Consider the following 14,060-nt stretch of genomic DNA (forward strand, 5'->3'; position numbering starts at 1 on the left):
CCAAAGTCAAGCCCCAGTCAACAAAACCCTCCAGATCTGTGTGCAGCTGAAGTCAGCAGCTGTTGGCCAGAGAGAGAGGACTGGAGCCTCGCCCACTGTGGACAGTGGACCCCAGGACCTTGGATTTACAAGGCGGAAGCCACAGGCTCCATCACTCTTGAGGGTGAAAGTCCCAGAGCTTGACTGCACCTGGGCCATTGTAGATCAAGGATTGAGAGGTGGACAGCATCCCCGCCTAGACCACACTCGGGCTGTCTCACATCTGGGTGGTAATTTGCAAGGGGCTGGCCAGGAAGAAATGCTGGGTTGTGGAGTGATCCCTGGAGCACCCGCGGGAAATGAGGCTCCTTCCGCAGTGGTCTGAGACCAGGTCCACTTTCTTACAACCTCAGCCATTCCTGATCCCAAGAGACCTGCCTCTGCACCACGCCTCCCAGGAGAACGATGGATTGGGTGGGGCTGCCGAGGAGGCCAGGACACCAGCTGGTGGAAGTCAAGCCCAGGAGCAAATCCTGGAGAAGAGAAGTTACTTTCGGATGTTGTTGCTGTTGTTATTCTAGGGTGAGCAGGTGGGTGGGGGAGCATCTCCAGGAAAAGGCACCTGCTCATATGACTGATCCCTCCCAAACTTCTGGAAGGAAGACGTTGGGAATCAAAGTAGATCAAGTGAAATGGAAGGTAGTGAATGTGAAGCAAAGGACAGCTGCATCTTGTTGGAAGGAGCAGCTGAAGGCAAGGATGGGTTGATCCCAAGGATGGAAAGATTCATTGCTCTGTGTTTGTTGGGCTGCAAGAGCAATCCTATAATTTCTAGTGAGAATAACCTTTGGAGAAAACTAAAATGACTGAAATGCAGGCTACCAAAGGAATCAAGGAGGGCAGGGAATCCAACAGAGGAGCTGAAAGTTCTCAGAAGGATAAACCCAAGGATGGAGAAGGACATGGAGCTCAGCACAGAAGGGGCACCCAACTAGATGGAGAGGGATACTCAAACCAAACCAAAGGATTAGGGGGCTCTGAGAAAACACACACCCAAGATAGCTGAGAAGTGATCATTCTCTTTTGAAATCTAAACCCAAAGCACCACCACAGCAGCCCCCATGACTTTCCCACATCTGATAACCAAAAGCAAATGAACTGATGTCTTTGCTTGAAAAAAGCAGGCATCTGAGAACTCCAGGCAGCAATGGGAATGTGGAACCATGCAGCAACTGAAAATGAAAAGCACGTCTGCTTTCTCTGGGGCCAGAGAAACACAGAGAAGCCTTGCTTTGCTAACTTAGTAGCAGAAGTCCAGGAGGTGTGCAAGGTCTCTGGGAAGCTAGTCCCACAGCACAGAGTGTCCATCCCTCCCTGCTGGAGGAGTGTGGGCCTCATGCCCTACTGTCCCGCGCTTCTGTCTTCTCAGCTCTCCCACTCGGACAACGGGATGCCAATGGCAGTGGCTTTGAAGTCAGACCCATCCAGGTCCACTCCTAGACCAGCCACTCCCCTGCAGTGGACACTGGCAAAGTACTTGCCACTCGGAGTCTTAATTTCTTCACCTGTGGAATGGTGGGTGATAGTTCCCACATAGCACCTCACAAGAGGTCTTCTTTGGGCACAGCTAGACAGTTAGACCCAAAGACTCTCCGATACTGGCAGGAGATGCAGCAGGCAGCATCTGATGCACCCCTGTGGAAGTCGTCCTCCAAGGAGACCATACGGCCCACAGGGGACCAGGGGCCAGTCTCTTTGGCCCCCAGGAGACAGTTCAGGTGCGAGCGAGTGAGGCTCATACAGGCAGGTGCAGGGAGCCAACAACGAGTCGGCATTTCTTGTGACGGTCCCAGGCATCGCTTCCAAGGTTCCTGCCAGGGACAGGCCCAGTCACAAGAGCCACAGGGGGCCTCCGAGTTCTGGCGGCCCACCAGGTGCGTACTCGTGTACTCGTACGTCATCCTCTGCCCTCTGCGCCCAGATGAGACACACAGCTCAGAGCTGCCGTTGTGCTTGTCACCTAGTAATGCAACTGACCTTCTGCCCAGATGAGGTTTCCAGGTGGTAGAGCTACAGACGCAACGGAACCCAAGTCAGTTTCTCACACAGAAAGGAGAAGGGTTGGGTCCACCCTTTACCACCAGCCTCCTCACAGATCTACTTGGGGGGTGAAGGGAGAGCCCAGGTCAAGTTCCTGACACAGGGACGCCATGCTATGCCACTTAAATGTGCTGTTTCCCACTCCCCTCACATCTCACCCCTCCCCTCCCCCCACACCTCATACTTCATTCCTCCTCTCCCCTCACTCCCCCCCCCCCCATCATATCCCTCAGTCCTCTACAGGCAGTGGAAACCAGTGAGGGGCAGGGTAGAAAAGTCCAGGGGGCAGACCGTGCCCCGCCGCCACCGTCTGGCAGCGGTGTGGGCCCAGAGACCAGACCTGCGGGTGACCAGCCATCCAGTTTGCCCAGGTCAGGACTTCCAGTTCTAAAATGGGGAAGTCCCGGGCACACTGGGCACTTTCCCCCGCGCTGCACGTACTGAGTTGGAGTCGGGTGAAAGGCAACAGGCGGGCGTGTGCGTGAGCTGAAGCTTCCAGAGTCTGCTCACCCTAGAGGTCCCAGGCGCACTGACTCGGTGCCCAGGGCCCTGTGGGCGGAGGGGGGGCGGGGCTGGAGGGGGTGGGGGCGGGGGGAGGGTGGTGGCACCGCAGGTGCACTGCGCACGCGCAGGCCCTGGTCAGGGGCCCTGGTCACCTGGAGAGCTGGACTCTGCGATTTAGCGCCCACTCAGCACCTTTCTCGGTGAATTCATCATTCTCTCTCCTTCCATTGGCCAGCCCTCCTTCCCTCTTTCTGGATTCTCGCGTTCCGCAGTTGAGCCTCAGGGTCCGGGTCTCCTGCTCTCCCCTCACCTTCCAGAACCTGCTTGTGAAGAGCTGATAAGCGGGAATCCCACCTGCCGCTTCCAGTACAGAAAAGCACGTTTGTTCCTCTTTTCTCACATTTAACCAGGACCTGATAGAGGCCTGCCAAATTGGGGATCCCAACCAGCCGATTTGGGATGCCCTCCAGGTTGTCTGAGAAGCCTTGGGGACTCCTGCAGATCCCGCACTGTGACCCTGGTTCCAGCTGAGGGGCAGAGCCGCCGGTCTCCGGAAGCCTGGCCCCCTCCCCACCATCTCTCTGGGGCTGCCATTTCCTCTGAAGTGGGGACCCCTGCGTCCTGCCCTCAGCCAAGCTCTGTGTCCTTCCTGCGGTCGCCCTCCGCCTTGGGGAACCTCACCCAGGCTGCGAACGATGCAGGGCCACGTCCTTACAGCAGTTCCACGGCCACCTGTCCCCTTTCCTCAGGTCTCCAGCCCTGAGAAGCCCGCAGGGGTGATAATGTACGGGCAAGCCGCGTTCCTGTCCTTCTCCCTCAGACACAGATGGTTCATTCCAAATGAAGCCCACAGTCTTAGTCATTTATCCAAGAAAGGTCTGAAGACACTTCCCCAGGCAGAGGCCCTGGGGCTCAAATGCCCTTTACCTGTCCCGGCTGCACCTTTCCTCTAGGCTGCTCCCCTGAGAAAGGTCTAGAATACCTGCTTCCTCCTCCTTGCAGGCCTGGCACATGATTTTTCAGGTGGTCACTTGGCCCCAGTCGGCTATCAATTAATCCTTCTGCTCGAGGATGCTCCTGGCAGCTAAGGTCCCTGCGGGCTCACTGTGCCAGGCAGAGCACCAGGCACTTGAGAGCTAAGTGACTCGTGCAACAGCAGGGAGGGGATTGCTGTTCATCTCATTTCGCAGGGAGCTGGGTTAAGTGCCTAAGATCTTGGCGCATAAGAGGCAGAGCTGGACACAGCCCAGGAAGGCGATCTGAACTACATGTTGCTTCTGCCTGTCACGCACCGCCTGCACGCTGCATTCACTGTGTGCCTGGAGCTGTGCACTGCCTACACTACAGCCACTAATTTATGCCTAAACAGCTCTTGATATGGGTACTATTTTCACTACCCACGCCCACCTTTTATGAGAAGTTAAGTGATTTGTCCAAGATTCCATCTAAGAAACACCGGAGATCTGAGTTGCCCCACTGCGCCCCCTCTTGGCCGACACCCCGCCCTGCTGCCTCTGACCGCTCCGTGTCTACTGCAAGCCCCCTGCACCACCCTACACAGCCACTTTTGAGGAAGTAGATTTTAATTTTTTTTCCTTTGCATTATGGCTTATTACAGGATATTGAATATAGTTCCCTGTAGTCTATAATAGGACCTCATTGGGTTTAAAAAAACTTTTTTCCATTATGGTTGGGAAATACACTCTAAAACAAAATTTTCTCCCAACCGAGACAACCTCTCCACTAAGGTAGACAAGAAAGAAAACAATTTTATTATCGAAAGAGCATCAAACCAGAATGTGATGTGCATCACAGACCATCCGCTAAGAGATTTGCAAAGACAGAAAAGAATCTCGCTTCTTGTTAGCCAAGGAGATACAGCCCAATTCGTACAGGTCCTCGGGATAAACAATAATTTGTTGTCACGTAAGAGAACTTGGCAGCACTATTTGTTACATATAGGTCACCCTAAATCCACCTGGCCATTGGAGTGACCCTCTGTGTTTGTTCATTTGTTTCGTACAAAGAAAAGTGGAATTTCTCCTATCTCTATGACAGGAGGTGGTTTTGCAACTTGGAGCCGGGAGACCAGGAAGTTAGGCTCCGACCCTCCCACAGGAACTGGGAGACAGGGTTCTATTTTCCTTGGGTGTTTGCATGCCAAAAAGATGGCTCCCAGGATCTTCAGAAACACGTTCCTGGGTCAGAAAAGCAGCAAAGGGCCTATATAGCTTTTAAAAGAATCAACATATATTTCAAAGAGATGAAGAAAGAACGACAAGTTTTCTAAAGTAGGAGCTCTCAGAAAAGGGTGGGGGAAGTCTCTTCCATCATTTTTCACAGGGAGGGTTAAGTCCTGTAGTTTAAGTTTCTATTTATTCCTGCACCACTCTGCATCAGGCCTATTTATTGCACTCTTCCCTGGCCAGCTCCTTCCGTTCTCGCCTCCTGCACCCCCCGCGGTACCCCATCCTCAGAGATCTGACCAGGACCCTCCTTGGCTCTAAACACTCCAGGGACCCCCTCACTTCCCACACAGAGATGCCATGTCCTGGAGTCCAAGGCCCACAGGGATATGGTCCAAGTCACCTCTGTCCTGGGTCCTCACTTCCCCCTTCAGGGTGTGCACTGGGCCAGCCACACCCGACCACTCCCACTCCCTTCACCTGTCCTGACTCTGTCCTTGGGCTATGGTCCTGAGACTCCCTCCGCCCGGAGGAGCCTTCTTCCCACCTCTGCCTTCTGCGATGGGTCATCCCTTGGCCACCTATACAGCCTCAGTCTCCTCCACAGCAGGATGTGTTTCCTCCTGTTCGGGGTCTGGGTTCATCCCTTACCCCTTGAGTTTTGGAGTCAGACTTGGATTTGAATCCTGACTCTGCCACTGCCCATCTGTGGGGCCTGGCCAACTCCCCCAGCTTCCAGAGCCTCTGCTTCAGCATTTGTAAAATGGTTATGAAAATGCCCACCTCCTGGGGTTTCCAGGAGAATCGGACTAGGTAAGGTGAGATGACCCAGTGCAGTGCTAGTTTCCCTTCCCCTTCCCCTAGTAAACTCCAAGCCTGTGATAAATGTTTGCTGGACTCAGAAAGGAGGTTTAGAACTTCATGTATCACCTGGTGAAAACCTGAGCCTCACTGCTGAGAATTTATAACATTCTGATGGTCCTGCCTAGAAATCTTATTTTCGCTCCTTGTACACATTATTAAGTTTTTAATTCCAAGTGGCTTTTCTGCTTTGGGTGACTGCCGGCATGCTGGCTTGTAAAACGAGAGGCTTTCATTCATATTGTATGACATTTCTGCAGGTGTAACCCAAGTCCCCCACTCATAAATAATCCACCTGTTCTTGCCCTCCTCAAAGGGTATTTTCCTGCACAATCTGAAGGCACCGCAGCCACCTTGAAATCTACAGAAAGTCCATGTTGCAGATTCACTTAATTGTATTAAGTCTTGGCCCATGAACTATGTCTGGGATGGAGCCGACAGCTAAAGGACGGACTGAAAAAAGTTTCAGCTACGTTGTCAGAGCCCCCAGCAGCGATGGGTTTGATATAATGAACGTCGATGTGAAGATCGACACGTCCTGGATCTTCCAGGATGTAGAGGAGACTGGTGAGGAGCCGGGATGTCTTCCAGAAGAAGCAGCTAGAAGCCCAGACATGGACACGGGAACACTCAGGAAGCAACTGGAATCCTCAGAACAGAAGCTGTTGGTAGCTGTGGACAAGTACGTGATGTCGGAGTCTGGGCTGAGGAGCAGGTAAATATACCCTTTGGACCTCTTCTTTGTGTATGTATGAATCCTGGGGCATCCTAATTGTGTCAGGATGGAGTGTTGGATCATTTCTGTGACTGAGGATGCAGGCAAAACAGTCAGTGTTCCATAACCCGCCACAGCAGTCCCTGCTCCTTCTCTGTCTTTCCCTTCCTCTGCTCCGTATCATAGGGGCTGAGCCTATTTCCCAGGCTCCCTCGCTCACTGGCTTCCATCTGGGTCCAGCCAATGGGAGACGCTGAAGGGAGGACGACGGGAGAAGCCAGGGTATTCTCCCCTTCTCTTCTGCTCTGGGTGACGTCTCTGACTATGGCTGCCATTCAGTCATGCTTTCGGCTTCCTCTGTGGTCCTGCTTCTAGGCCCCAGTATCATCACCTCCTCCCTGTCTATCCCTCCAGCCCCAGGGGCAGAAGCGGCTCCCAGCAGCTGCTAACCTCTGGGTTGCCTGTCATCTCTGTCTGGCCTTTCGTCTCTTCCATCCCTATGTTTGTTTGATTCTCGCTGCTGAACCTTCTGGTGTAGGCTCTATTTTCCTGATGGAACCGACATGGTCCAGAGGTGGGGCATTTGAATCCAGGTCTTTCTCCAAAGCCCATGCTCTGTTTTGATACCTAGGCCAGTAGAATGAGCTGGGGTCTTGCATACATATCAAAGGAGAAACCAGCATGGAAATGCAGTACGGTTATGGCTGGGGTCTGACAGGTTTACCAATATGCCAACAGCCAAGTGTCTTAAATTTGTCCGACTTCATGCTTTTGGTGTGTTTTCCTTCATTTTAGTAAGGGCAAGTCAGTAAACGTGTATTTACATGATCTTTACTTTTTCTCCTCTTTGTAAAACTTTTCACGTGAAAAAATTCACATATGAGAAAAATTATTCTGTCACCTTCAGTATCAGTCTATGTGATTGTCCATTCACTCATTCATCCATTTATTCATTCATTCCCTCATTCATTCATTCATTCTACAACGTGCACTTAGCCCTCGGGAATCACATACTGTTTGTTGTATGAGTCTGCTGGGGCTGCCATAACAAAGTACCACAGACTGGGGGGCTTAAACTGGGGGTCTTGAGCAAAGCACCACAGACTGGGGGGCTTTATTTTCTCATAGTCCTGGTGGATGGAAGTAATAGATCAAAGTGTGGACAAGGTTGTTTCCTTCTGAGACCTCTCTCCTTGGCTTGGTGATGTCTGCCTTCTCTCTGTGTCTTCCTGTGGTCTTCCCTCTGTGCGTGTCTGTGTCCTAATCTCCTCTTCTTATAAGGACACCAGTCATAGTGGATCAGGGCCCACACTAATGACCTCATTTTAACTAAATTACCTCTTTAAAAACCCTATCTCCAAATACAGTCACGTTCTGAGGTACTAGGGTTAGCTAACTTCAACATATGAATTTGGGAGGACATATTCAGCCCAAAACATGAGTTCTAGGGGTTGAGAGCTGGAAAGGCAGGGCCCCAGCCCTGGAGAGATAGAAGTATAGCTCACGCAAGGTTGTACATGGCAGTGAAAACCAGATGGTCACAAGGCCTGGGAAAGATGGGTGGGAAACCTCTGCCAGAGGAGACCCCTCTATGTGAGGGAGAGACAGGCAGCCTGGAGGCACCATGAGTGGCAGAGAGGAGGGGTCTCTGTGGCTGGGGCCTGGGGTGAAGCCATCCTGGAGGCGGTGTCCTGGACCTGCCTGTGGGGAAAGGTGGGCTGTGTCCTTAGTTCTCTGAAGGTGGGATACACCATCCTGTAGAAGCAGGGCTTCGGGAGGGGAGGCCCGATCTGCAGCAGGGGTTGGGAGAAAAAAGAGTTAAGGCTTACCAAGAGCCTGTGGTGCAGGGCACAGGGCTGACCTCCCCCCACCATGCCTCCATCGCTGCTCCCTTGAACCCTGTGGCACATAGAGTGATACGATCCCCTTTTCCAGATGAGGAAACTGAGGCTCAGTGGATGAAATACATTACTCAGTGTCACGGAGAGCTGAAGCCAGGGTCTGAATGCACAACTGTGAATATAGATTTCAGGCTAATTTCACCATGGGTTTGCTCTAAGTAGGGGATAGTAAAAGATTGATAATGTACGTTGGATTTCACTTCAGTTAAAGAGTTAATATTTAAAAGTATTTATTGCAAAACTAATGCAACCACGATGTTAGAAATTTGAGAACGAGAACCCCACTCCCACCTCCGTAACATTATCATTGCTGCAAATTCATTTACAATCTAAATGCAACAAAATTAATAATAGCTGAACACTTGTTGAGTGTTTCCTCTGGGCTAGGCACTATTTACATGCTTGACGCGTATTAACAGACTTAATCCCTAAAAATAAATTACTAGAAATGAAGTAATAGCAATATCTTCAATTTCTAGATGGGGAAATTAAGGTGCTGGCTTAAGTAACTTCTCCGTGGTCACACACCTGGCTACATGGGGGCGCTGCCTGCCCGATTTATCCTGGTGGATATTCCCTGATGGAGTCTCCCAGTTCCGTAGCACTCTTTGCAGCTCTACACTGTAATATGTATATTTTTAACTTGTCATTAATCAGTGGAAAATGGTACTTCATTGTCTAGTTCCTGTTTATGTGTGTATATGTTTCCTATGGCTGCTAAAACAAATTACTGCAAACGTGCTGCCTTCAAACAACACCCACTCATTGCCTTTCAGCTCTGGAGGCAGAAGTCCTAAAGCAGTCTCACTGGGCTACAGTCATGGCGTCCGCAGGGCTGTGCTCTCTCCAGAAGCTGTAGGGGAAACCTGTGTCTGCCTTTTCCAGCACCTATAGCTGCATTCCTTGGCTTCTAGCCCCTCCCCGTCTTCAGGCCAGCAGGGTAGCATCTTGCTTCAGTGGTCACATGGCCTCCCCTTCTGCCCCCCTCTCATGAGGACAGTCGTAATTGCGGTTAAGCCCACCCAAATAATCCAGGATAATCTCTCCGTCTCAAACTCCTTAAGTGAATCACATCTGCAGTCTCTTTTGCATCTTAAGGTAACATTCATTAAGTTTTGGGAAGCAGGGCATGGATATATTTGGGGGCTCTTATTCAGCCTGCCACCATGAAAGTAGTCATTTTCTGCCTAGTTTAAGTATAGGGATAATACCAGAATTAAATATTGTCCCAGATTTAACGTTTCAGATTGGTCTCAAAAACTAAAAAGTTAAACTTTTCTTTTCCCATTCAGATATCACCACGTTTTATAATCAATCAGAAGGCACTCCACCCAAGCCTCTGACTGATGAATGTGCGGTCACTCCTCTGGTTCATTTTGGAAGGAACTTAATTTTAATCTACACAAGAGGGCCCCCTCCCTTCTGTCACTTTAGAGACCCTCCCCCAGGGCCTCAAAACTAGAGCAGGAGAGGGGACTCTCGGCCTATTATTAATAAGAGTGACTCACTTTATTTAATCTTCACAATAACCCTCTGAGCAAGGTGCAATTACGTGTTTTACGGATGAAGATACTGAGGGTCATAGTGGTGAATGAGCCCAGTTAAGGCCTCATGGCAGGTACGTGGCAGAGCCAGGAGGCAAAGCTAAGTCCTCACCCAGGGAAGCAGAGTCTGTCCTGGATGAGCAGGTCACCTGGTGTGGAGCTGGGTAAAGGAGTGAGGCTGTGCAGAGCTTGTCCATGTAGGCTGAGAATGCACTTGCCACGTGTTTCATGGTCTTCTATTATAGAAGTAAGATTGGCACATTGAGGGGACTTGGATACTAGGTACGAGCAGGAGACAGACAAGTGAGTCTATGTGGCTCCTCCACTCCTCATGGGACCACTAGGCAGATGTTCCTTCTGGCTTCCCTCCATTCACATGTGCTCCTCCTTTCTATGTAGCTGAGGTCAGGGTTCACTTCCAGCCTGGGTATTACTTTGCATATTGCACAACTTCAGCACTTTCTGGTGGCTTAGCCATCCCTAACTGGTAGGTCATTTCCAACGTCTCACTTTTGTAATCCAGAGATTAATTTTTTAAATTGCAGAAACCTTTTTTCTGCACTTCAGTCATTTCCTTAGAAAAGATTTGCAATAATTTAGCTTAAATGGGAGGCAACAGAGCACAGGGTTAAAGCATGAGTTTGGGAGCCATGCAGCCTGGACTCTATAATGCTCTGTGACCTTGGGCAAGTTGCCCGGCCCCTCTGATCCTGTTTTCTCATGTGCGAAGTAGGGGGAAGGGAATCCACCTGTAAGGATTAATTGAGACAATGCAGATGTATGGTTCAGATGTTTGGTTCAGTCCTTTTTCATTGGTATGACCTGAACTGGGGATTACTGGTTTAGGGATGAGAACATTGTTAAGATTCCCAGTGACTTACTATTCAAAAGAGGTCTCTGAAGTATTTTAGATCATCTTCAAAAAGATAGGTATGAATGTTTTACAAAATGTCATTTTGTCAGAATATCAAATTGGCCAAATAACAGAAGAAAAAAAGAAGATCCTGGTGTCTGTGAAAAGCTTAGGCCACGCTTACCGCATCCTGAGTAAGCGCCTTACTGCTTCAATGCGCAGAATTCAGGAGCTGGAGCTGTCGGAGAGGAAACTCCTCCAGAAGGTGGACCAGCTGAGCGCCCTCGTGTTCCAGGAGAGAAGTGCCTCTCTCCGGGCCCAGGAGCAGCTGGACGCGCTGCAGGGGGAGCTCGCCAGCCAGGTACCGGGTCCCTCCTCCTTCTTTCCAGTACTTGTTTCTTGTCCCAGCAGAGTCACCCCATAGGTTTGGACGTGGTAGCAGCTGCCCTTGAACATAGACAGTGGGGCGGGCCTGGAGAGCCTAGCCAGGAGGGGTAAGAAAGGTCCCAATTCTAACAGTGCAGGCAGGGGCCGCTGGACCTGGGCAAGGTCACGTGGCCTCCCTGGGCCTCGGCTGCCCCATCTGTAAAACGGGGCTCCCATCCTGTCCTGCCTGCCTCATAGGGCTCTGGCTGGGATCCACTGGGTGGCATGCGGGGGCTGTGCACTTGCTGGGAGCTCTGGCCAGAGGTTCCTTTCTGTGGACTTGGTGCCTGTCAGGGGAGCTGGCTCTGGCCTAAGGACAAGGAGAGGACTGATGCGGGGTCTCTGCCCTCAGGAGCTGGCTTGTGGGCAGGGACACAGATGGGAAACAAGTAACTCCAAAGCTGGATGCTGGGAGCCATGGGGAATGTGGTGTGTGGTGGGGAGACAGAGTTGGTGAGGCAAGAGGGTTGCAGGGAGGACAGGTCGCCAGGGCCCTGGCATGACCCAAATTCTGGAGGCAAGGGGGAGCAGGACTTAGGGGGACCTTAGCAGGAGAGGCTCATAGTCAGGATTTTGGGGGATATCACTCTAACTGCATGGGAGAGAGAGGCGGCAGGGGCAGGGGGCAAGTTAGAGCGTGATTGGAGAGGGAGTGGGTGGTTAAGAGGATAGGCTCTGGAAGCAGATGCCTGGAGCCAAACCCTGACTCTGCTACTCATGAGCTGTGTGATCTAGGCCAAATGACTTAACCTCTCTGGACCTCAGTTTCCTCATCTGTGAAATGGGAATGATACAGTACCAACCCTGTTCAATTGTTGTGTGGGTAAAGGAAGGTAATACGTGTAAAACACTCACAACGGTAGGCATTTGGATAGCCCTAGCTGCCTTTGTAATTACTAGTCTTTACTGAAATATTCCAGGGGAGAGATGACGAAGGCTGGAGGGCAGAGACTTGGCAGGCAGAGACCCAAAGATCCCGAGAGGCATCGGTTTCAGTAAATTGCTACTCACGGGGCAGCACAGCGACTGTTAAATTGCAGGTTGACACCCGTAAGTGGGTTGTGAAATCAATTCCGTAACTCACAACCAGCAATTTTAAAAATGGAATTGACTAGGAATTATGAAAGGGCATCACGTGTACGAAGGGGAGTGCTGTTTCCTGAAACTTCTGTTTCAGTTGTCAACACGTGCATATGTATAACGGGGCACGTTCTTAAATGTATTTTTTACCATGGGAAGTAGTCCAGAATGTTTGAAAAACACCAGATTGATTAGCTTTCAACTGAAATAGAAGTGAAGCATGGAAAGCTAAGAAGTTCCATTAAATTGAAATTAGTCTCTGAGATGCCAGGGAGACATGCAAGTGCCACTTTTCCCCTTTGCATTGAACTTCAGGTGCAGAAAGTTGAGTTCATCCTCCTTGGTTCACAGCACATCATTGTCAGGGTCTGAGAGTTTTTAACCCGAGGTATCGTAGTGTTATGTGGAATCCCACCATCAAGAAAATAATCTCTCCGTGGAAAATCCTGTAATTAATATTTTTTGTCATGCCTTATATACATATAGGGTTTCCCAGGTGAATAAACACAGTCCTGCAATCACCAGAGGTTCCTAGTATGATGGGGAGACAGAGGATGAGGGTGACAAGCAAGGGAAATGCCATGAGCGAGCTCGGGGCACTGCAGGACCCGCAGTTATGTGGCCCACACACATTTCTTTATTGCATTCTCTTGTAGTCTGTATGCTCCTGGGAATGTCCTGTCACAAAACCGCATTTCCAGATGAAGGGCAAGATTTCAGAGAGGTGAGGGGTCTGGCTTGGGTCCCCTCGGAGACCACTTGGCCCAGCTTCAACCCAGCCCAGACACTAACCCTCGATCTCTCCCCAGAGCTATCTGCATTTCAGAGCATGTTTTGCAGGAGTGCATGACCTCTGCCCTTTGTACCTGATATCTGCCAAATGGCAATTTGCCCCATTGTTGTCAATATTTGCAGTAAGCATTTGCATACAAAGACACCTCACTTCTGTGGTGACCCGTGGTCATTCCCAAGGTGATAAAGGTAGACCCATCCAGGTGATGGGGCACCGTCCACCTAGCATCACCGATTACAGGATTCATACCATCGGGAAGACCCCGAGCAATTTTCCTCGCAGGGAATCTAACTCCAGTTTTATCTGCCCCAATTCCCCCCAAAACACGCTGTCAAACAAAGCCTGCCGGGGTGTTCCCAAGTTTCCTCTTTCACATTTGCTCTTGCTTGTTTGTTTCGTCTTCTGCAAGCTCTCGTGGCTGTGACTGAGTATGAGCAGCAGGGACTAGCAGTTGACAGAGAGCTTAACATGAAGGCAATTCTATCCATTTGCATAAATTAATTCTGAAAATTGGGCAAGGACGCCCATTTTTGCCGTGCATGGGTCACCCCAGTCCAGCCTACAGCTCATGGGTGGGGGGAGGGCAAGGTTTAAGAACAGGGAGATGTGTTCCTTGGACAGGCAGCGGGCCAAGCGGAAAAAGGAAAGGTCTTGAGTCAAGTACATGGCGGTTCAGTGACTTTTAGTCGTGTGACATTGTGCAGGTCACTTCTGAGTAGCTCCACAGGGCGTATTCACAGGAAGGAACAACTGCTGTGACACTGGCGGTCCTGTCTCACCAGCCAGAAGCCATGGTCAGCTGATCCTTACTGGTTCAGGCATTAACCCTGTAGGCACTGGGAAATGGAGAGGTCTGGGAAGTTCTGCAAGTGGGGAAGTGGGGACGCTCAGGGGGGTCCAGGTGGCAGCTCTTTACAAACTGGTGTGGGGGAATCACATGTTGGAACCACTGGCCCTCCCAGTGTGCACCAGCCCATCCCCCTCCTGCCCGTTGCACAGTTTCCTTCCAAGAACTCGGGGAGCTCACGGGTGTGCAGGGCCCACACTAGGGGGAGGTAAGGTGCTCGTCTCCTGGGCAAACTTTAAGGAGGCGCCAAAAAAACAGTCATCGAGATCAA

At 50.8% G+C, this 14,060-nt stretch overlaps 1 protein-coding gene across 1 annotated transcript in view; it reads left to right on the forward strand.

Moving 5' to 3' along the window:
• Positions 1 to 6,058: 6,058 nt before the first annotated feature.
• The window catches only part of LOC309960714 (uncharacterized protein C4orf50), a gene marked incomplete at both ends in the record, with an annotated part of 49,436 nt that continues 41,434 nt past the window's right edge, over positions 6,059 to 14,060 (forward strand). The window contains 2 exons of the mRNA XM_082837662.1: positions 6,059 to 6,345; positions 10,866 to 11,004. Of these exons, the coding sequence (XP_082693788.1) occupies positions 6,059 to 6,345; positions 10,866 to 11,004 (426 nt within the window). The remainder of the gene's footprint in view (positions 6,346 to 10,865; positions 11,005 to 14,060) is intronic.

This window comes from Leucopleurus acutus, assembly GCF_964270905.1.
Source record: "Leucopleurus acutus genome assembly, chromosome: 4".
NCBI lineage: Eukaryota > Metazoa > Chordata > Mammalia > Artiodactyla > Delphinidae > Leucopleurus > Leucopleurus acutus.